General features: G+C 52.0%; 2 protein-coding genes across 34 annotated transcripts in view; both read left to right on the top strand.

Annotated features, from left to right (window-relative positions):
- Positions 1–9364, top strand: part of CAMK2G (calcium/calmodulin dependent protein kinase II gamma) — a 62587-nt gene extending 53223 nt beyond the window's left edge. For 8 of the 31 annotated variants that reach the window (XM_064374325.1, XM_021676339.2, XM_021676336.2 and 5 more), the window contains 5 exons: positions 501–549; positions 4583–4658; positions 5010–5104; positions 6535–6779; positions 7356–9364. In XM_064374325.1, coding sequence (XP_064230395.1) covers positions 501–549; positions 4583–4658; positions 5010–5104; positions 6535–6767 — 453 coding nt within the window. In that variant the 3' untranslated portion in view covers positions 6768–6779; positions 7356–9364. Of the gene's footprint in view, positions 1–500; positions 550–2516; positions 2631–4582; positions 4659–5009; positions 5958–6534; positions 6780–7355 lie in introns of those variants that run through there. The other 23 variants (XM_021676328.2, XM_021676325.2, XM_021676334.2 and 20 more) reach the window with 6 other exon arrangements.
- A 954-nt stretch (positions 9365–10318) lies between these two features.
- On the top strand, positions 10319–20200 carry NDST2 (N-deacetylase and N-sulfotransferase 2). 3 transcript variants are annotated; one of them, XM_064374319.1, is made up of 15 exons: positions 10319–10663; positions 11268–11367; positions 13460–14807; positions 14992–15079; positions 15387–15541; positions 15723–15908; positions 16159–16287; positions 16419–16601; positions 17300–17396; positions 18124–18247; positions 18390–18564; positions 18772–18942; positions 19050–19159; positions 19353–19455; positions 19564–20200. In XM_064374319.1, exons 3-15 carry the CDS (start codon positions 13803–13805, stop codon positions 19687–19689), a joined length of 2652 nt encoding a protein of 883 aa, XP_064230389.1. In that variant the 5' UTR covers positions 10319–10663; positions 11268–11367; positions 13460–13802; the 3' UTR covers positions 19690–20200. The 3 variants fall into 3 exon arrangements, with proteins under 3 accessions (XP_064230389.1, XP_012315611.2, XP_012315610.2); XM_012460188.3 differs by having other exon boundaries at positions 19050–19122; positions 19564–19629; XM_012460187.3 differs by lacking the exons at positions 10319–10663; positions 11268–11367 and having other exon boundaries at positions 11374–14807.
- Positions 20201–20270: the final 70 nt, after the last annotated feature.

Genomic DNA, 20270 nt, shown 5'->3' with positions numbered 1-20270 from the left:
GCCGAGATCATGCCACTGCACTCCAGCCTGAGCAAAACTTCGTCTCAAAAAAAAAAAAAAAAGAACCCTGGGGAGGAGGCAAGCATGGAAGGTAGACTATGAAGCTGTTACATGGTTCAGGTGTGAGATGTTGCTGGCCTGGACTCAGGTTGTAGCTGTGCATTGCAAGTAAAGAGGTAAGACATGGATTTACTTTGGAGGCAGAACCCAAAGATTTTATTTTAGATTGGGTGATCTGAATATAAAGGGAAAAGAGAAAGAGAAGGATCGAGGATGATTCCAGGTTTTAACCTGAGTAACTGGGTAGATAGTGCCATTTACCTAGTTGGGGAAGACTAGAAAGAGGATTTGGGAAGAGTCAGATAGCCAGGGTGGAAGCAGAACCTTCCATTATTCTTCCTTGCACCTCTGTAGGAGCACAAACTCTGCTTTTGTTTTGCTTTGCTCCTCTGGCTTCCAAGGGATGGAGCATATAGAAACATGTTCTTTTTGGCCTACAGGGCTCCACAGAGAGCTGCAACACCACCACAGAAGATGAGGACCTCAAAGGTAGGTGCTGGCCCTTGGAGGGGGAAGGACTCCAGCAGTGACCCAGGTACCTGGGCTCCAATGGGGCACCTGCCTTTTCTGCCTCCAGAACTGGGAATGGTGGCTCCTGTACCCCTAGGAGAAGGCGTGGTATAAAAGCTACTTTCCAGGAGCCAAGATATGAGGCCCCTGTCTGGTGTTGCTGAGCTGGCCAAGAGGCTTCTCTTCTTTGACCCCAAGTCTAAAATAGCTAAGCTAGAGATTCTCCAGGGGCCAGGGCTCAGAAAACTGTTCCTGTTGCTGATAATGATGTGCCATCCCAGAACAAGGGTATCCCAAGTCCCTGTCAAAGTAGCCCACAAGTGTCATGAGTCATAAATAGAGTGACCAGTCGTTCTACTTTTCCCGGACCCAGAACTTTTGGTTTTAAGACTGCGATGGGCCAGGAGTGCTGGCTCACACCTGTCCAGACCTTTGGGAGGGCTGGGCAAGAGGATTACTTGAGGCCAGTAGTTTAAGACCAGCCTGGCAACATAGCAAGACCATGTCTGTATTAAAAAAAAAAAAATTTTAAGAACAAAAAAATAGGCAGGGCATGGTAGCTCACACCTGTAATCCCAGCACTTTGGGAGGCCAAGGCGGGCAGATCACTTGAGGTCAGGAGTTTGAAACCAGCCTGGCCAACATGGTGAAACCCCGTCTCTAGTAAAAAAAAAAAAAAATTAGGCCAGGCGCAGTGGCTCACGCCTGTAATCCCAGCACTTTGGGAGGGGGGTGGATCACAAGGTCAAGAGATCGAGACCATCCTGGTCAACATGGTGAAACCCCGTCTCTACTAAAAATACAAAAAATTAGCTGGGCATGGTGGCACGTGCCTGTAATCCCAGCTACTCAGGAGGCTGAGGCAGGCGAATTGCCTGAACCCAGGAGGCAGAGGTTGCGGTGAGCCGAGATCACGCCATTGCACTCCAGCCTGGGTAACAAGAGCGAAACTCCGTCTAAAAAATAATAATAATAATTAGCCAGGCGTGGTGGCGGGGGCCTGTAATCTCAGCTACTAGGCAGGCTGAGGCACGAGAATGGCTTGAACCCAAGAGGTGGAGGTTGCAATGAGCCGAGATTGCACCAGTGCACTTGGTGACAGAATAAGACTGTCTCAAAAAAAAAAAACAAATATATGAATAAATGTAAAACCCAGATAGTCCTGGGAACACTGAGATGAGTTGGTCACTCTAGTCCTAAGATCTTGGCCTGAATGATGGCGTTGGAATGAATCTGACAACTGTGAGGCCACACTTGGTCATGTCCTCATGACCCCGTAAGGACCACCAGCCTAAGCTTGGGCCTGGCTAGAGTGCTGGGGGGGCGGGGGAAGGGCATGGCAAGCCAGATCCTTGGGAATCACTGTCCTGCTCTTTGGTAGGACCTCCTGGAATTGCTCCCTTTGCCTAAATTTAGTAAGTGACCTTGGGCCAGGCCATCAGAAAAAACAGAGGAACACTATGGGACAGAGCTGGGAGAGCATGCCCGGGGTGGCAAGGGAACACCAAACCTTTTGGAACCAAAAAAATAGAAAACAGAAAGCTACGAGGAAGTGAACCATAGTAGCTCCAGGGCCCTGCGAGAGAGGTCAGATCGGTTTGATTCCGGCGCTGCTGGGTGCTCTGGACCCTGTGGCCTGGCACCCTGGAACATCTTTCCTGGGTGCAGGGGTCCTTGGACAGGCTATTGTGAGGCTTGTCTGGAAGCCACAGTCCAGATATGGGCACCTGCCTGGTGCCATCAGCTGGGAGGCCTCTCTGGCAGTGGTGGCGGCGTGGGATGTGGTCCAGTGTCCACAGCAGCCCGACGCGAGGCGTCCCCTTGCCCCGGCTGTGCAGCGCCATGGGCTCGGGTCCTGTCCGGCTTGCTCGCTCACCTGCCTTGTTCTGTTTGTTTTGGCTGCTCTGCCTTGCCCTGCCCTGCCCTGCCCTGCCCTGGCTGGCTAGCTGCCCCGCTCCGCACTGGGAATGGCAGCTCGGTGCCTGAAGGACGGAGCTCCCGGGACAGAACAGCCCCCTCTACAGGCATGCAGCCCCAGCCTTCTCTCTGCTCCTCAGCCAGTAAGTGTGAGGGAGGCATATTCTGGCTTCCGTCTCCCTGGCTCGTCCTGAAGCCCCTAAGGGACCCCCACCAGAGCTGTCAGCCCAGCCCAGCTGCCTGTGGTAGTAAGCTCCAGGAGCACAGTGTCTGCTAGGGGTGGGGGGACGATTAGAGGTGCTGTTGAGACCATGCCAGGGCCCCTGAGTCTGGGGCCCAAAGAAGGAAGAGTGGGTGGAAGAACACGGCCTGGGGGTTGGGGGTGTAGAAAGCCCCTGGGATATGCCATGGGCTTTGCCTCAGCGAGCCAGGAAGAAGGGCAGAGTCAGAAGTCAGGTCTGTGGGGGTGGGAGTGGGGTGATGGGGGAAATCATGCCAGCAAGGAACTGTGTTGGGGATGTAGTGCTTCCTGAGGCTCAGCATAACATATTAAGAACATGGGGTCAGAGGCAAGACAGATCTGAGTTTAAATCCCAGCTACACTGCCTTCAAGAGTGTGAAGTTTAACTTCCCAGAGCTGCAAGTTCCTTATCTGTAATGTGGAAATAAAATGGCACGCACTTCAGAGCCTTGTTAGAAAACAGATGAGGCAGTAGGAAGTCTTGATACAGTGCCTCGCTGGGTCATCAGTAGCTCATCCTTGTATTTCTAGTTATATCTGTGCTGGAGGATGGCTTTGTCTGCTGCCTTTCCTCCCACCATCTATCCTTGTAGAGTTTCTAAGCACAACCCTCTTCACCCGTGGGGCCCCAGTCAGGTCGTCTAGATGGGTCTAGGGGGTTTGGAGAGGGTGTGTGTGTTGTGGGTGCACACCTGCCTGCTGCTTTAGGAAGCTGATTGAGCTCCTTGCTTCCCCTAACCTAATGCTTGCTCACCTGGAGCTGAGGCCTAGCAGGGCTGATGGCTGTGGGGTTCCTCCTGGATGTGCCTTTGGCTGTGCTGCCCTGTCCCTGCTGTGCTGCTTGGCTGTGCTGGCCCAGCTGGGCCATGGTGGTGGTGGTCTAACGCTTGCAGTTGTGTTGCAGCCTTTTGCTCCTATAGGAAAGGCTTGTGGCCTGGGCCAGCCCAGGGCTCAGGTTAGGATGAGCCCAAGCTCAATCTGAGCCCTCTCTTACCCTGGCGGCAGTCCCTGCTGCTAGTGGTATTCCCTGTTAGGGAAGCCCTTGCCGGCAGGACCTGTCCCTTGGCTTGGGATGGGGTGGGGAGGAGGGTTCTGGGGGGCACCATCACTGCCTGCCTGTCAGTCTGAGCCCTTTCTGATTTTCCTGAGGAACACATCCTGGCATGAGAGCTGGTGTGAAATGTACAGCTTTCCCAAGCCTTGAGAGGTAAATGGAGCAGCCTCTCAGGTAGAGGCTTGTCACAAGTTTTTACAATTCCAGGATCATTCCTTCCAGAAAAGCCCTATGGAGTTGATGAGCAGTGGGAAGCATCCATCCTGGGGCTCTGCTGGTCCTTTGGCACCCCAGCCGTAGCTGGATTCTGCTGTCAGGCTGCCTGTCACCCAGGGCTGGGTCCTGGCCACTGAATGAGGGCTAAGAGTAGGGGTGGTGATTGAGACCTGACTGAGCCCCTTCAGGTGAAAGAAGTAAATTGGGGGTGGAAGCAGCCTTATTGAGAGATGCTTGTGAGAGAAGCTGCTCATACAGGGGAGGGCCTCACAGCATTCAGGATGTACCAGTCTCCTCACCTGTTGTGTTTTCCACAACCTGGTTGTTGATGGAGAGGGAGGCAAAGGCCAAAGATCCGTAACGAATGGCTGGGCTTCAGGAGGAGGTAGTTATTGTCTCTGCAGACTGCAGAGAGGGAGGTAGAAGGGAAGGTGGGCTCACTCTTCCTGCCAAGGGCCCTAGAGACCGAGAAGAGGGATGTCTTTGTCAAAGCGATCACAGGGACTCCCTGGGGACTGGGGAAGGCTCTCTGTCACTTGGGAGGTTCCCCAGTAAGTAAATTGATGGATTTTTCTCCCCCACAGTGCGAAAACAGGAGATCATTAAGATCACAGAACAGCTGATTGAAGCCATCAACAATGGGGACTTTGAGGCCTACACGTAAGTAGACACCCATCTAAGTCATCTCCCAAGGCCTTCCCTGCCTCCAGACAACAGTTAGGACCCTGAGGAAAGGGAAGTTGGACTTTGGGCAAAGTATCTGAATTAAGCTTTCCTAAATTGGGAGCTCTTCCAGGTAGATTCCCTGAGCTCACCCATGGTGTCCTGGCGGTGGGCCCAAAGCACAGGGCTGAGTGACTGAATAGGCAGGCCTGGAAGATCTTCGCTGACTTGTCTGGCATGGCCACAGCTAGCCTGCTGCTACTGGATAGACACCACTGATGGAGAAGGAAGACAAGTTACTCCATAGAAGCCTGACAGGCTGCCTTTTTTTTTTTTCCCCCGCTACAGGAAGATTTGTGATCCAGGCCTCACTTCCTTTGAGCCTGAGGCCCTTGGTAACCTCGTGGAGGGGATGGATTTCCATAAGTTTTACTTTGAGAATCGTGAGTGGGTTCGTGCTGCTGATATACTCCTGCCTGCCCCTTCACCCCTTTGCTTCTGTCTCCTGCTCACCTTCTCATCCCAGTTGCCCACTTTGCCCTTATTTGACCTTCATGCTGTACCTCTACTTTATATGCTTGCCTCCTTGTGCCCCGATGGTCATAAACAGGCACCTTTGAGGGCCCTGCTCCTGATCCCCAAGTGCCTATTCATGCTGCAGCTGCTTCGTGGCAATGCCAGTCACCATATTCAAGTTCATTTATTTCTTTAAGCCTCACCTCTTTCCAAGAAGGATTGGAAACCCTTTGAGATTAGGTTGAGATGATCTCAGCACATAAGAACTAAGCTCTGTGTCTGCAGGTTTCACAGTTAGAGGAAATTAAAATCAGGATAAGAATGTGCAAACCAGGGCACTGTTGGTGATTTGTGAGATCGGAAGTTGTGGCTAGAATCTTCCTGACAATGGAGGAAGGCAGGCGTCCTGTATGGAGGGGTGGGGTGTAAATTCTGGACAGTTTGTGGAAGATAAGGGGACAAGAAGCTGAATCATCACGCCCTCCCATCTTCCTCTCTACTCTATGAGACCCTCCACCTCCTTATTTTTATCTCTTCCCACTTTATGGGGGGCCTTCCCTATCCTGCCCTGAGTTGTAGTTAGTCACTAACTTCTCTGCTGACTCCCACCCTTATCACATCTCAGCTGCCTATGTAAGCTCTCAGCTATCTAAGTAATTCTATTAGCCAGAAGCAATTCCAGAGTTTATATTAGTTCTAGGAAGGTGGCATGTAGCCCCTGTCTGACATTTGAATTGAACTAAAATGTGAATCTCAATAAAAGCAACAGTTTTCACAGCATATGCTAATAATGGCAATCTACCTTATTTTGCCTTTTCCCCAGAGAACCTGGGAATATCCTGAGCTTGGTGCTTTGGTGATTCTATTTCAGCTTTGGTGCCTTTAAAAAAAAATTACAAATCAATTTTGAATGGTTTAAGTTCATGATTTTGCTCTGCAGCCCTAGCTAGGGGCAAGCCGAGCCTTATGAAATCTAAACTCAGCCTAACAGAATAGAAAATCTGTAGGCTTTAGTTAGAGTCACATGATCCTGAGTTTCAGGTGTGTGATTTGAGCAAATTATTCCTTGAACCTATTATCTTATAATGAAGAAAATATTATCCACCAAGAAATACAGCTTGGGCATGTAAAACCCCCGGCACAATGCCTGATTAAAAGAGCAGCTGCTACTATCATTGTTACCCACTTTCTGTTCCTTTTGGATAAGGGAGACTAATGTAATGTGGTATCTTGGCCTCTGGAGGGTGTTGGGGGGACTTGGTGCTGGGGAGATGGTAAGACTTGGAAGTACAGGCTGGGAGTAAAATGCAGGTGCCCAGGCCTGATGTCCTCTTACCTACCCCACCCTGCCCTGCAGTCCTGTCCAAGAACAGCAAGCCCATCCATACCACCATCCTAAACCCACATGTCCACGTGATTGGGGAGGACGCAGCATGCATCGCCTACATCCGCCTCACCCAGTACATCGACGGGCAGGGTCGGCCTCGTACCAGCCAGTCGGAAGAGACCCGGGTCTGGCACCGTCGGGATGGCAAGTGGCTCAATGTCCACTATCACTGCTCAGGGGCCCCTGCCGCACCGCTGCAGTGAGCTCAGCCACAGGTGCACCTGGTTGATGGGGGAGGGGGCTGGGATGGCCTGGGACAGACAGGTGGGGTCGGAGGAAGAAGAGAAGGCTGGGAGGTGGCCTGGGAGAGGAGCCTTACGAAATCTAAACTCAGCCTAACAGAATAGAAAATCTATAGGCTTTAGTTAGAGTCACATGGTCCTGAGTTCAGGTGTGTGATCCAGAGGACTGGCAAAGCCTGGGCAGAATGGTTTCAATAAGTTACGCTTGAAAATCAGATTGGGGTCTGGCTCCATGACTCCAAATTGGGTGACCTCAGACAGGTTACTTCCCCTCCCTAAACTGAGTTTCCTTAGCTGTCAAAAAAAGGCAGAGAGTGGTGCCTACCTTGTTTAATCATTGTGAGGATTAAGTAAGATACTGTAAGTAAAACACTTAGTTCTAAGTGCTCAGCAAATGGGAGGCAGTTTTGTATTTAAACATTAGCTTCACCCACTTTCCCCACCTTCTCAGGCAGACTTGGCAACGTCTATAGCATGCTGAAGTCACTGGAACTCATCCGTGTGCTCATTGTCCTCTGTTCTGTTACCACGTTCTGTCCTGTTTGACAGGGGCATTAGGAGATTCCAGCCAGAGGTCGAACCTTCGCAGCCAGTGGCTCTGGAGGGCCTGAGTGACAGCGGCAGTCCTGTTTGTTTGAGGTTTAAAACAATTCAATTACAAAAGCGGCAGCAGCCAATGCACGCCCCTGCATGCAGCCCTCCCGCCCGCCCTTCGTGTCTGTCTCTGCTGTACCAAGGTGTTTTTTATATTTAAGAAAAAAAAGAAAAAAAGATTGTTTAAAAAAAAAAAAAGGAATCCGTACCGTGATGCGTTTTAAAACCACCGACAGCCCTTGGGTTGGCAAGAAGGCAGGAGTTTGTATGAGGTCCATTCTGGCATGAGCAGCAGGCTCACCCACTGGCACTGGCCTTGAAGAGGTGAGCTTGGCCTCTGGTCCCCATGGACTCAAGGGGACCAGGCAAGAACTCTGACAGAGCTTTGGGAGCCGTGATGTGATTGCAGCTCCTGAGGTGGCCTGCTTACCCCAGGTCTAGGAATGGACTTCTTTGGAACTTGCATAGGTGCCTAGAATGAGGCTGATGAGAACATCGTGACCATCAGACCTACTTGGGAGAGAACACAAAGCTTCCAGCCTGCTGTGGAGGCAGCTGAGAAGTGGTGGCCTCAGGACTAAGGGCCCGGATGTTGCTGTACTGTCATTTAGTGTAGAAGGGAAGAGAATTGGTGCTGCAGAAGTGTGCCCGCCATGAAGCCGATGAGAAACCTCGTGTTAGTCTGACATGCACTCACTCACTCATCCATTTCTATAGGATGCACAATGCATGTGGGCCCTGATATTGAGGCCTTATGCCTGCAGCTAGGAGGGGGAGGGGTTGCTGCTGCTTTGCTTCGTGTTTTCTTCTAACTCAGCAAGGAGAGAGCCGGGCCCTGGTCAGGGCTCCCCGTGCCGCCTTTGGCAGTTCTGTTTCTGTGCTGATCTGGACCATCTTTGTCTTGCCTTTTCATGGTGGTGGTCCCCATGCTGACCCTCATTTGGGCCTGGGCACTCTGCCAAGTGCCACTGTGGAATGGGAGGAATGAGGCAGTGGGAGAAGAGGTGATGGTCGTTCCTATGCATTCAGGCTGCCCTTGGGGCTGCCTCCCTTCTTATTCTTCCTTGCTGCACGTCCATCTCTTTTCCTCTCTTTGAGATTGACCTGACTGCTCTGGCAAGAAGAAGACGTGTCCTTACAGAGTCCTCTTTATTGACCAACTGAAGTATAGACTTACTGCTGGACAATCTGCATGGGCATCACCTCTCCCCGCATGTAACCCAAAAGAGGTGTCCAGAGCCAAGGCTTCTACCTTCATTGTCCCTCTCTGTGCTCAAGGAGTTCCATTCCAGGAGGAAGAGATCTATACCCTAAGCAGATAGCAGAGAAGATAATGGAGGAGCAATTGGTTATGGCCTGGGTTTCCTTTAAAACAATGCTGCAGATTTATCTGCACAAACATCTGCACTTTTGGAGTAAAAGTGGGTAGATACCAGCTCTCTGGACTACCTTCAGGAGGCACAAGAGCTGGGAGAAGAGGCAAAGCTACAGGTTTACTTGGGAGACAGCCGAGAAGAAAGCAGACTCACAGGTGCTGGTGCTTGGATTTAGCCAGGCTCCTCCGAGCACCTCATGCATGTCCCAGCCCCTGGGCCCTAGCCCTTTCCTGCCCTGCAGTCTGCAGTGCCAGCACGCAGATCCCTTCACCACAGGGTTTCGTTTTGCTGGTTTGAAGACATATGGTCTTAGAATTTATTGAGACCCATAGCTTCATATGGCTGCTCCAGCCCTACTTCTTAGTATTCTTACTCCTCTTCTGGGGCTAATGTCAGCATCTATAGACAATAGACTGAAAAAAAATCACCTTTTAAACAAGAAATGGAAGGCATTTGATGCAGAATTTTTGCATGACATAGAAATAATTTAAAAATAGTGTTTGTTCTGAATGTTGGTAGACCCTTCATAGCTTTGTTACAATGAAACCTTGAACTGAAGATATTTAATAAAATAACCTTTGAACAGTCCATTGTGTTACTGCTGTTGGAGGCTTACAGCCAGAGGCATAGATTTTAGCAGCCTGGGCCCCGCGCGGGTGGCTCACGCCTGTAATCACAGCACTTTGGGAGGTTAAGGTGGGATCACAAGACCAAGAGATCGAGACCATCCCGGCCAACATGGTGAAACCCTGTCTCTACTAAAAATACAAAAATTAGCTAGGCGTGGTGGCGTGTGCCTGTAATGCCAGCTCCGCGAGAGGCTGAGGCAAGAGAATCACTTGAACCCGGGAGGGGGAGGTTGCAGTGAGTCGAGATTGCCCCACTGCACTCCAGCCTAGCGACAAAGCAAGACTCCATTCCCCCCCCCAAAAAAAAAAAAAATTTAGCATCCTGGGTTACCAGGTTGGAGAGAGGTACCTTCTCCTGCTCCCTTTGGGTCCTTTTGAGAATAAAACTTCCTCATGCCTGTAATCCCAGCACCTGGGAGGCCGAGGCGGGCGAATCACGAGGTCAGGAGTTGGAGACCAGCCTGGCCAACATGGTGAAACCCCGTCCCTATTAAAAATACAAAAAATTAGCTGGGCGTAGTGGCGGGCGCCTGTAATCCCAGCTACTCAGGAGGCTGAGGCAGGAGAATGGCTTGAACCCGTAAGGCGGAGGTTGCAGTGAGCCGAGATCGCGCCACTGCACTCCAGCCCTGGCGACAGAGTGAGACTCCCACTCAAAAAAAAAAAAACAAAAAAACTTCCTCATAAACTCCTCAGCCTCCAACCAGCGCTCGGTGCTGCGGAGGCGGGGCGAGGAGGGAGAGTGGGTGCCCTGGGAGCACCCCGCCCCTTGCCCCGCCCCTGGCTGGACCGCTCCGTTCCCTCCCCTCCCTGAGTGGGCCGGCCCGGCTCCCCCTCCGCGGGGCTCAGTGGATGAGCCCGGGCCTGAGCCCGCCCCTGTTCCGGAGCAGCTTTGCCCGACGCTCGGCGGGCGGTGCCATCGTGCGGGGAGGCGGGGGTGCGCTTTCGCGGGCGGGGCGCGGAGCCCGCGGTCTCGGAGGCTGCAGCTCGGCTAGGCACTGTGGAGGGCCTCTTGGTGTCCTGGCACCGAGGTCGCGCGGCTGCCCGGGTTGGAGCCGGTGGACCCGAGCGGGTGCCACGAGCGGCGGCGCGCCGCCTCCCCGGTGGGAGCGGTGGTTGGGCCAGGCTGCGGCAGAGCGTTCTCTCAGAGATGGCGGAGCAGCCGCGACGCGGCCAGTGGCCCCGAGAGCAGGGAAGCCGGGCAGCCCCGGGACGCGGCGAAGCCCGGGGACAGCGGGGACGCCGCCCAGTCCTCCGGGTGAGCCGCCTTTGAGGAGACCCCCCACCCGCCCACCGTCGCGTTCAGTCCGCCCCCCCATAGACTCCCTCCCACAGACTCCCTCGAGTGTTGCCACCTTCACCACCCGCAGGGTCGTCCCGGGCGGTCCAGCTCGCGCCGCGCCCCAGCTCGCGCCGCGCCCCGGGTTCCTTCCGCCGGCCTCCCTCAGAGCCGCCTAGCTCCCCTTAGAACCTCCCTCCTCCCCGCAGGGTTCTCCCAGCCCAGACCCTGTCTCGATGTCACTCTGGAGTCGCCTCCGCGCGCCCGTGGTTCCTTCCCCTTTGGTGTCCCATATCCGGGGCGCTCTTCGCATCCACCTGTGCCCGCGTCTCCCCTCGGTGGGGCCCCTCCACCCGCCAGCCCCCAGCCCCCTCGGCGCCCCCGCCCGCAGCCTCTGCGCCGCTACTCTGGCCGTCCCGGCCTCCCCCAGCCCAGGCCCGGCCCCCGTTTGGCTTCGCCCTTCTCTGAGACCTCCCGCCCGGCACACACCCACCTCGCCCAGCCCTGCTGGCCCTCAGTGTTCACTGGCCCCGGCCTGCGGTGCCCACGGTGCCCCTTCCCTAAACCTTGCTGCTGCTTCCAGGTATGAAGCTAAAATGCAGCGGCCAAGAACGCGGCTCTGGAGCTTGACAGGCCTGACGGCGAATCCCAGCCCTCCCACCGACTGAGCTGTGTGATTCTGGGCAAGTTTCTAAGCTTCTCTGGGCTTCAGGTTACTCATATGTGAAATGGGGATAATGGAGCATGTACCTCTTCCCTACCTCTTAGGGCTGGTGTGAGGATTAAATATATGTAAAGCTCTTAGAAGAATGGCTGGCAAGTTGTAAGTTCTCAAATTTGGGGTGATATACCCTGAGTACATACTTCCCGTCAGTGACCTCCTCGCTACGATGTTTTCTTTAAAGTTACATCAAATTCTTAGCATTCACCCCTTCCCGTCACCATTTTGATCCTCTCCCCCAGCTCTCATGTCGTTAGTTTTACCTAGGCCAAAGTCGAACTGTTTTTATTTATTTTATTTTTTTTGCCAGAGTCTCACTCTGTCACCCAGGCTGGAGTGTAGTGGTGCGATCTCAGCTCACCGCAATGTCCACCTCCCGGGTTCAGGTGATTCTCCAGCTTCAGCCTACCGAGTAGCTGGGACTACAGGCGCCCACCACCATGCCCAGCTAATTTTTGTATTTGCAGTAGAGATGGGGTTTCATCGTGTTGGCCAGGCTGGTCTCAAACTCGTGACCTCAGGTGATCGGCCTGCCTTGGCCTTCCACGGCACTAGGATTACAGGTGTGGGGCACCATGCCTGGCCTGAACTGTTTTTAAATCATCTCTGTCAATTCTGAAAGACCCCAGCTCTGCCTTATCACCCCTGAGATGTGTGTATATGGGGGTGAGTGGTAGAGACAGATTGCCAGCCTTATGAGGAGGCTGAGGTGAGGATAGTGACAATAAAACTTATAGAAGCAGTCGATTTAAGAAAAAGAACATAAGAGGCTGAGGCGGGAAGATTGCATGAGCCCAGGAGTTCAACAGCCTGGGCAACATAACAAGGCCCCATCTCTAAAAAATTAAAAATTAGTAGGGCGTGGTGGTGCACAGCTGTAGTCTCACCTACATGAGAGGCTGAGGTAGGAGGATCACTTGAGCCCAGGAGTTCAAGGCTGCAGTAGGCAATGATCACACCACCAATTCTGAGTGACAGAGCAAGACTCCATCTCAAAAATTATAAAAAAAGAGGTCCCCAAAATTAGGCTTCCTTAAAACTGTGTTTTCTGATCACACTGTGTTGACTCTTTCTTTCTGTCATTGGCCGGATATGACTTAAGTTCCTATTGTTCTCTGTCATCCAGTCCTTACTCAAGTTGTCCTATTTGTGTAACTGGCTTCAATACCTCATGTCTCTCCAGGCTAGTTCAGGGATTCTTCTGAGCTGTTCAAGAATAGAGTTGTAGAACCACTTTGGCTAAGTTAGGAAGGAGAACTAGAGTGGACTCAGCTGTCTGGCTTTTCTCAGCGCCCAGTATGTGGCCTGCTCTGGGGTTATATTTTTATCTCCTCTCCTGACTGGCATAGTTGAGGTGGAGGTCAGGGGCAGGTAATGTTTCACAAGCAACGGGTAAGGGAGTCCCTAAGTTCTGGGTTTGGAAACTGGTAGAATGATTAGCTATCATGAGGATCACTCTTTCCTTTTGAACTCCCTCACCATAGTGTCCGCCTGACTGCAAGTTCGTTAATGCTGTTGGCTGTGATGTTGGGTTTGATCGATGAGGAAGATTAACAGACTCATGCGTTCCTTCTTATCTGATATTTCGTTTGAGCATGGGACTTCTGGGGAATTCTGGGGCTTTCTGAAAAAAAGCCCCTGAAAGGGGCTTCCTCACGGAAAGATCAGAGCTGTTGCTCGCTGGCCAACTGCTCAGTCACGGGCTAGGAACTCCTTTCAGAGCAGGCCTGTTTTTAGCCTTCTAGGATGTTTAGCCTCTTGTTGATGGGAAATTTGTTCCCTTCTAGTATTTGCATATACTGCTCCATTCTGAGCTTTGCTTAGAGAGGAGAATTTGGACATTCATTTGGTTATCTAAGAAAGGGAAAGGGAACAAGCTGTGAAGCTAAGGTATAGGACTCAGCTTGTGTTCTCCTACAGGAGCTTTTTTTTTTTTTTTTTTTTTTGAGAACAGATTAGCCAGTAAGCAGGAGGTAAGAGAGATGGGATAGGGAGGAGAATGGATTAATGACAGTTTCAGAGGGAGGAGTAACCCACTGATTTCTCTCTTACAGGTAGGCGGGCCAGAGGTTGAACTTTACTGACCTTTGATGTGAGGCACTCAGCCAGGGCCAAGGGGAGAGCCTGGCAAGATTTGCAGCCTGAAGCCATGGGCCAGGGGGCCATGGTGACCTGAGACTAGTGGTCTCTGTATAGTGGCCCCCTGCTTCCCCCTCTACCTCCTTTACCCTATACTAAGGTGACTCATTGCCACCTCTTAAGGAAACAGCCCCTGAGGGAATCCCTTTCCCCTATTTTCCTATCCTTCTACCCTTCCAAGACAGTCCTAGCCTATAGAACTCCTACCTCCCATCCCCTAAGGGGGTCCCCATTCCCCCCTCTTTTCCTCCCCCCGCCATGCTCCAGTTGTGGAAGGTAGTACGCCCAGCTCGGCAGCTGGAACTGCACCGCCTCATACTGCTGCTGATCGCTTTCAGCCTGGGCTCCATGGGCTTCCTGGCTTACTATGTGTCCACCAGCCCTAAGGCCAAGGAACCCTTGCCCCTGCCTTTGGGAGACTGCAGCAGCAGTGGGGCAGCTGGTCCTGGCCCTGCACGGCCTCCAGTTCCACCTCGGCCTCCCAGGCCTCCAGAGACAGCTCGAACTGAACCAGTGGTCCTTGTGTTTGTGGAAAGTGCATACTCACAGCTGGGGCAGGAAATTGTGGCCATCCTGGAGTCTAGTCGTTTTCAGTATAGCACTGAGCTGGCACCTGGCCGAGGGGACATGCCCACATTGACTGATAATACCCATGGCCGCTATGTCTTGGTCATTTATGAGAACCTGCTCAAGTATGTCAACCTGGATGCCTGGAGTCGGGAACTGTTAGACCGGTACTGTGTGGAGTATGGTGTGGGCATCATTGGCTTTTTCCGAGCCCACGAACACAGCCTACTGAGTGCCCAGCTCAAGGGCTTTCCCCTTTTTTTACACTCAAACTTGGGGCTCCGGGACTACCAAGTGAATCCTTCTGCCCCCCTACTGCATCTCACACGCCCCAGCCGCCTAGAACCAGGCCCACTGCCTGGTGATGACTGGACCATCTTCCAATCCAATCATAGTACATACGAACCAGTGCTTCTTGCCAGCCTTCGGCCAGCTGAGCCCCTGGTGACAGGACCGGTTCCTCGTCGGTCCCGTCTTCCCACTGTGGTACAGGACCTGGGGCTTCATGATGGCATCCAGCGGGTGCTCTTTGGCCACGGCCTTTCCTTCTGGCTCCACAAACTGATCTTCGTCGATGCTGTTGCATACCTCACTGGCAAGCGCCTCTGCCTGGACCTTGACCGCTACATCTTGGTAGACATTGATGACATCTTTGTGGGCAAGGAAGGGACCCGCATGAAGGTGGCTGATGTTGAGGTCAGTCTTGTCACTTAAATTTCTTCTTAAAAGTTATTCACACTCTGGCCTGTCAGACTCCCTTGATTCTTAGCTTGTCATAGGTATACTCTCTGCCTTTCCAAGCAGGAAGAATACTACTTCTCGTGTTATTACCTGTTCAGTCGGCTCTCCTGATTTCTCATGTCCCTGCTACTCTTCCCAGGCTCTGTTGACCACCCAGAACAAACTCAGGACCTTAGTCCCCAACTTCACCTTCAACTTGGGCTTCTCGGGCAAGTTCTATCATACTGGTGAGCTTATTCTCCTGCTCCTTCAGCATATCATAGTTTGATCTGTCCCTTTACTGTCTACCTCCATGGACAGACAAGTTGGAGAAAAGGGTCAAGGTTTGGGGTCAGACTACCGTGAGGAGCCAGTGGGCATGAATTTAGGTTCACATGGGTGGCTGGAGGGCAAATTGGCAATGGGGCAAATAGAAAGTCTTAGTCAAGGATCAGTAGGGTTGTCCCAGGGATGGAAGTTGGTCAGTGTTGTTACAAAACAAAGGCAGGAACAGGGGCTGACTGGCTGTGGTCAGTGGTCAGCGTGTGGTCATAGGGACAGAGGAGGAGGATGCAGGGGACGACATGCTGCTGAAGCACCGCAGAGAGTTCTGGTGGTTCCCCCACATGTGGAGCCACATGCAGCCACACCTGTTCCACAATCGCTCCGTGCTGGCTGACCAGATGAGGCTCAACAAACAGTTTGCTCTGGTGAGACCCTTGGATCTCTTTCCCCATACTTTCTCCCAGCCATGCTTCCTTTTCAACCTTCCCCTAATGGGCTACCCTTTTCCTACCCTTTGCGTTTTTCTTTCTGTGGAGGCTTCCCCACCCTCTTTACCCACCACTCCCCAAACCTCACGAGGTCGGTGAGAGTCTATGCCATTCCCAGGAGCATGGGATTCCCACGGATCTGGGGTATGCTGTGGCCCCCCACCACTCGGGCGTGTACCCCATCCACACGCAGCTCTATGAGGCCTGGAAATCCGTGTGGGGCATCCAGGTGACCAGCACTGAGGAGTATCCCCATCTCCGCCCTGCCCGCTACCGCCGTGGCTTCATTCACAATGGCATTATGGTGAGGACTCTCAATACAAACTTGAATCAAACTCTCACATTTAAACAGCTTTCAACATGCATTGACCTATGTTCTGTCAATTGCCAGTCCAAGTATGGGAGTACATAAGAAGGGATAGAAGGATGAAAAAATTTAACACCATTAGTAAGAGCTTTATTGGTATAAGTTCAGACTGAGTCCTTTCTAAATCCCAGTGTCCTTCATCTACTTCTCATTCTATCTTTCAGATCTCATATTCTTTTCCTTCCAGGTGCTGCCCCGGCAGACATGTGGCCTCTTCACTCACACAATCTTCTATAATGAGTATCCTGGAGGCTCTCGTGAACTAGACCGAAGCATCCGAGGTGGCGAGCTCTTTCTGACAGTGCTGCTTAATCCGGTAAGGTGCCAAGAGGAAGGGCTAGAAGATTGTAGAGCCAAGGTGTTTGCAGGCTGGGACCTTTACTCACCAAGGCTATTTCAGAGGTGGGATAGGCTCTCCAAATCTGACATGCAGGCACCCCCTTGCAGATCAGCATCTTTATGACCCATTTGTCCAATTACGGAAATGACCGGCTGGGCCTATACACCTTTGAGAGCTTGGTGCGCTTCCTCCAGTGTTGGACACGGCTGCGCCTACAGACCCTTCCTCCTGTCCCACTTGCACAGAAGTACTTTGAACTTTTCCCTCAGGAGCAAAGTCCCCTTTGGCAGGTAAAGGTGGAGCTCAGGCTGACGAGAGACATGATAGGGGTGGGGTTTTCTTGTTTGTTTGTTTTTTTTTCAAGACAGATCACTGTGTCACCCAGGCTGGAGTGCACTGGCACAATCTCCACTTACTGCAACCTCCACCTCCCGGGTTCAAGTGATTCTCCTGCCGCAGCTTCCCCAGTAGCTAGGATTACAGGTGCCCACCACCACGCCTGGCTAATTTCTTGTTATTTTTAGTAGAAACGGGGTTTCGCCACGTTGGCCAGACTGGTCTCAAATTCCTGATGGCAGGTGATCTGCCCACCTCGGCCTCCCAAAGTGTTGGGATTACAGGCATGAGCCATCGCACCCAGTTGGGGGTAGGGGTTTAAGACCAGACTAGGCCAGCCAGGCGCAGTGCCTCACACCTGTAATTCCAGCACTTTGGGAGGCCAAGGCGGGCAGATCACAAGTTCAGGAGATCGAGACCATCCTGGCTAACACGGTGAAACTCCATCTCTACTAAAAATACAAAAAAATCAGCCGGGCGTCGTAGCATGCACCTGTAGTCCCAGCTGCTTGGGAGGCTGAGGCAGGAGAATCGCTTGAACCCAGGTTGCAGTGAGCCGAGATCACCCACTGTACTCCAGCCTGGGCAACAGAGTGACACTCCATCTCAAAAAAAAAAAAAGACCTTAACTGATTCTTGGCCCTGCCTTCAGAATCCCTGTGATGACAAGAGGCACAAAGATATCTGGTCCAAGGAGAAAACCTGTGATCGGCTCCCAAAGTTCCTCATTGTGGGACCCCAGAAAACAGGTGAAATATCATTAGCTAACTTCTCTTGCCTTGCCTTAAACCCAAAGAATCCTTTTGTCAAGGAACTCTCTTCTCTCTCCAGGTAATCACAGGGATGAAAAAAGTATTTTTATTTGTTTTTTTTCTTTTTTTTTTTGAGACGGAGTCTTGCTTCTTCGCCCAGGCTGGGGTGCAACAGCACCATCTCAGCTCACTGGAACCTCCACCTCCAGGGTTCAAGCAATTCTCCTGCCTCAGCCTTCGCAGTAGCTGGGATTACAGGCACATGCCACTACGCCTGGCTAATTTTTGTATTTTTAGTAGAGACGGGGTTTCACCATGTTGGCCAGGCTGGTCTTGAACTCCTGACCTCAAGTGAGCCACCTGCATTGGCCTCCCAAAGTGCTGGAATTACAGGTATAAGCCACCGTGCCCTAATTTGAATTTTTAAGAGAGAGAAAGAAAGGAACTCCCTTTATACCCACCCCTCATTGATCCAATCTCTTGAGGTGGTGATTCTTAATCCTGGTTGTGTATCAGAATCATCTGTGGAGTTTTTACAAGATCCACAAGTCATTCTAGTGCAGTCAAAGCTGAGAATTACTCTTTTAGCCCTTCCCTGGGCCTCCTATCATTGTAGTTTGGCCAAAGGGGATTTTCCTACCCCGAGTGGTTATTTTTTCACTTCCTTCAAGCTCATGCTGTTGAGCTGGCTTCCTTCCCATAGTGGCCTTTCTCTCCCATTTAGGGACTACGGCTATTCACTTCTTCCTGAGCCTGCACCCAGCTGTAACTAGCAGCTTCCCTAGCCCCAGTACATTTGAGGAGATTCAGTTCTTCAACGGCCCTAATTACCACAAGGGTATTGACTGGTGAGACTGGGCCCCATTTGAATGTTTCTCAGAGGAATGTTCCCTTCCCCCAAAATACCCCATTCCAGCTTCCCTCAACAGACTTCTGGCCACTTCACTCTGCATATTTTTCTGCTTCTCTCTCTTCTGTGCTACTTCCTAGGTACATGGATTTCTTCCCTGTTCCTTCCAATGCCAGCACTGATTTCCTATTTGAAAAAAGTGCCACCTATTTTGACTCAGAGGTTGTGCCACGGCGGGGGGCTGCCCTCCTGCCACGAGCCAAGATCATCACTGTGCTCACCAACCCTGCTGACAGGGCCTACTCCTGGTACCAGGTCTGCCTGAAGCTAGGGACACAATGGGGCTAAAGGTTGGGGGGTGGTGCAGTGACTGCTAGAGAGGGAGAAAGGAGTGAGGGTAGAGAAACTTAACTAGTGCTTTAGGGACACATGCCTATACTGTGCTGTCACCAGACCATGCATAAGGGCAGAATAATACTGTCAAATCACCAGTCCTTCATCTTCCTTCTCTTTGTCCTTCAGCATCAGCGAGCCCATGGAGACCCAGTTGCTCTGAACTATACCTTCTATCAGGTGATTTCAGCCTCCTCCCAGACCCCTCTGGCACTGCGCTCCCTACAGAACCGCTGTCTTGTCCCTGGCTACTATTCTACCCATCTACAGCGCTGGCTGACTTACTACCCCTCTGGACAGGTATAATCCCTCCAAGAGCCCTCAATGGCGTTCCCCTTCCCCTCTTCTTCCCTTCAGCCCAGAGGCTTCTTAGGAATATAGAGGGAACCACATCCCTGTCCCTTTAGTTGCTGATTGTGGATGGGCAAGAGCTGCGTACCAACCCAGCAGCCTCAATGGAGAGCATCCAGAAGTTCCTGGGTATCACACCCTTTCTGAACTACACACGGACCCTCAGGTGGGAGAGCATGACCCAGGGGAGGAGTACTCTGGGAAATGGGGAAGCAGGTTGACCATGTTTGTTAGAGACATGGATTTACTCTGTCTCAAAAGGAGAGACGTGTCCCTGTGGGTAGGGAGGGGTGTTGTGCATTTATGGAACTTGAGTTTCTCTTCTCCCTGCCACCTCATGGCCTCTTCCTGTTGAGCAGGTTTGATGACGATAAGGGATTTTGGTGCCAGGGACTTGAAGGTGGTAAGACTCGCTGTCTAGGCCGGAGCAAAGGCCGGAGGTACCCAGATATGGACGCTGAGGTAAGTAAAGCCAGGGGCAGGGGATCCCACTCCACTTCCAGGATCTGATTCTGTGTCCAAGTAGTGTCCCACTCCTTACCATTTCTGCCTTCATTTTTCTCCTGTCAGTCCCGTCTTTTCCTTACGGATTTTTTCCGGAACCATAATTTGGAGCTGTCGAAGCTGCTGAGCCGGCTTGGACAGCCAGTGCCCTCGTGGCTTCGGGAAGAACTGCAGCATTCCAGTCTGGGCTGATGTCCCAGCCTCCTGTACCAGCAAAATACCCCCTGCTTCCCTATGGGGCAAGCCCAGACCAGGGCCCACAAGGGGGATTAGAGTGGCCTGGCCCCTCCCTGTCTACCTCAGTAGCCCCCAGGCCTGAGATGGCTGAGAAGGGAAGGGTATCCTTTTCCCATAGTTCTTGGGCCTAATAAAGGGGCTTCCTTTGGTACCCCACATCATAGTACTAGGTACCTTTGACCTATCATCTTGGGAGGTGGGTAGGAGTAAAAGGGTCCAGGCAGGGTGTGGAGGAATGTATTAGTCCAATGAGATTTCCCTCTTCATCCACAGCAGTGTATCTATACCTGGCTATGGGAGGGACCCTTTGCTATGGCCCCTTTTGTCAGGCAGTGGGATCTACCTGTGGCCCGGCCTCCCTAATGTCATTCACATTGAATGGGGATGAGGTCGGAGAATGGCTCATAGAGCTAAGTGAGTCCTAGCTGTGGGCTAGAAAAGTCCTTAATAAACATCCTTATTTTTCTGTTTTGTCTGCCTCACTGGAGTGAGAAAAACCTAGACTAAAGCAAGTGTCAGACACATGGAGGGAAAGA

Source organism: Aotus nancymaae, unplaced genomic scaffold (assembly GCF_030222135.1).
Source record: "Aotus nancymaae isolate 86718 unplaced genomic scaffold, 86718_ANA_hifiasm-v0.15.2.pri h1tg000010l, whole genome shotgun sequence".
Taxonomy (NCBI): Eukaryota; Metazoa; Chordata; class Mammalia; order Primates; family Aotidae; genus Aotus; species Aotus nancymaae.
The sequence above is the reverse complement of the archived record's forward strand: the minus strand, read 5'-3'. Positions and strand labels throughout refer to the sequence as shown.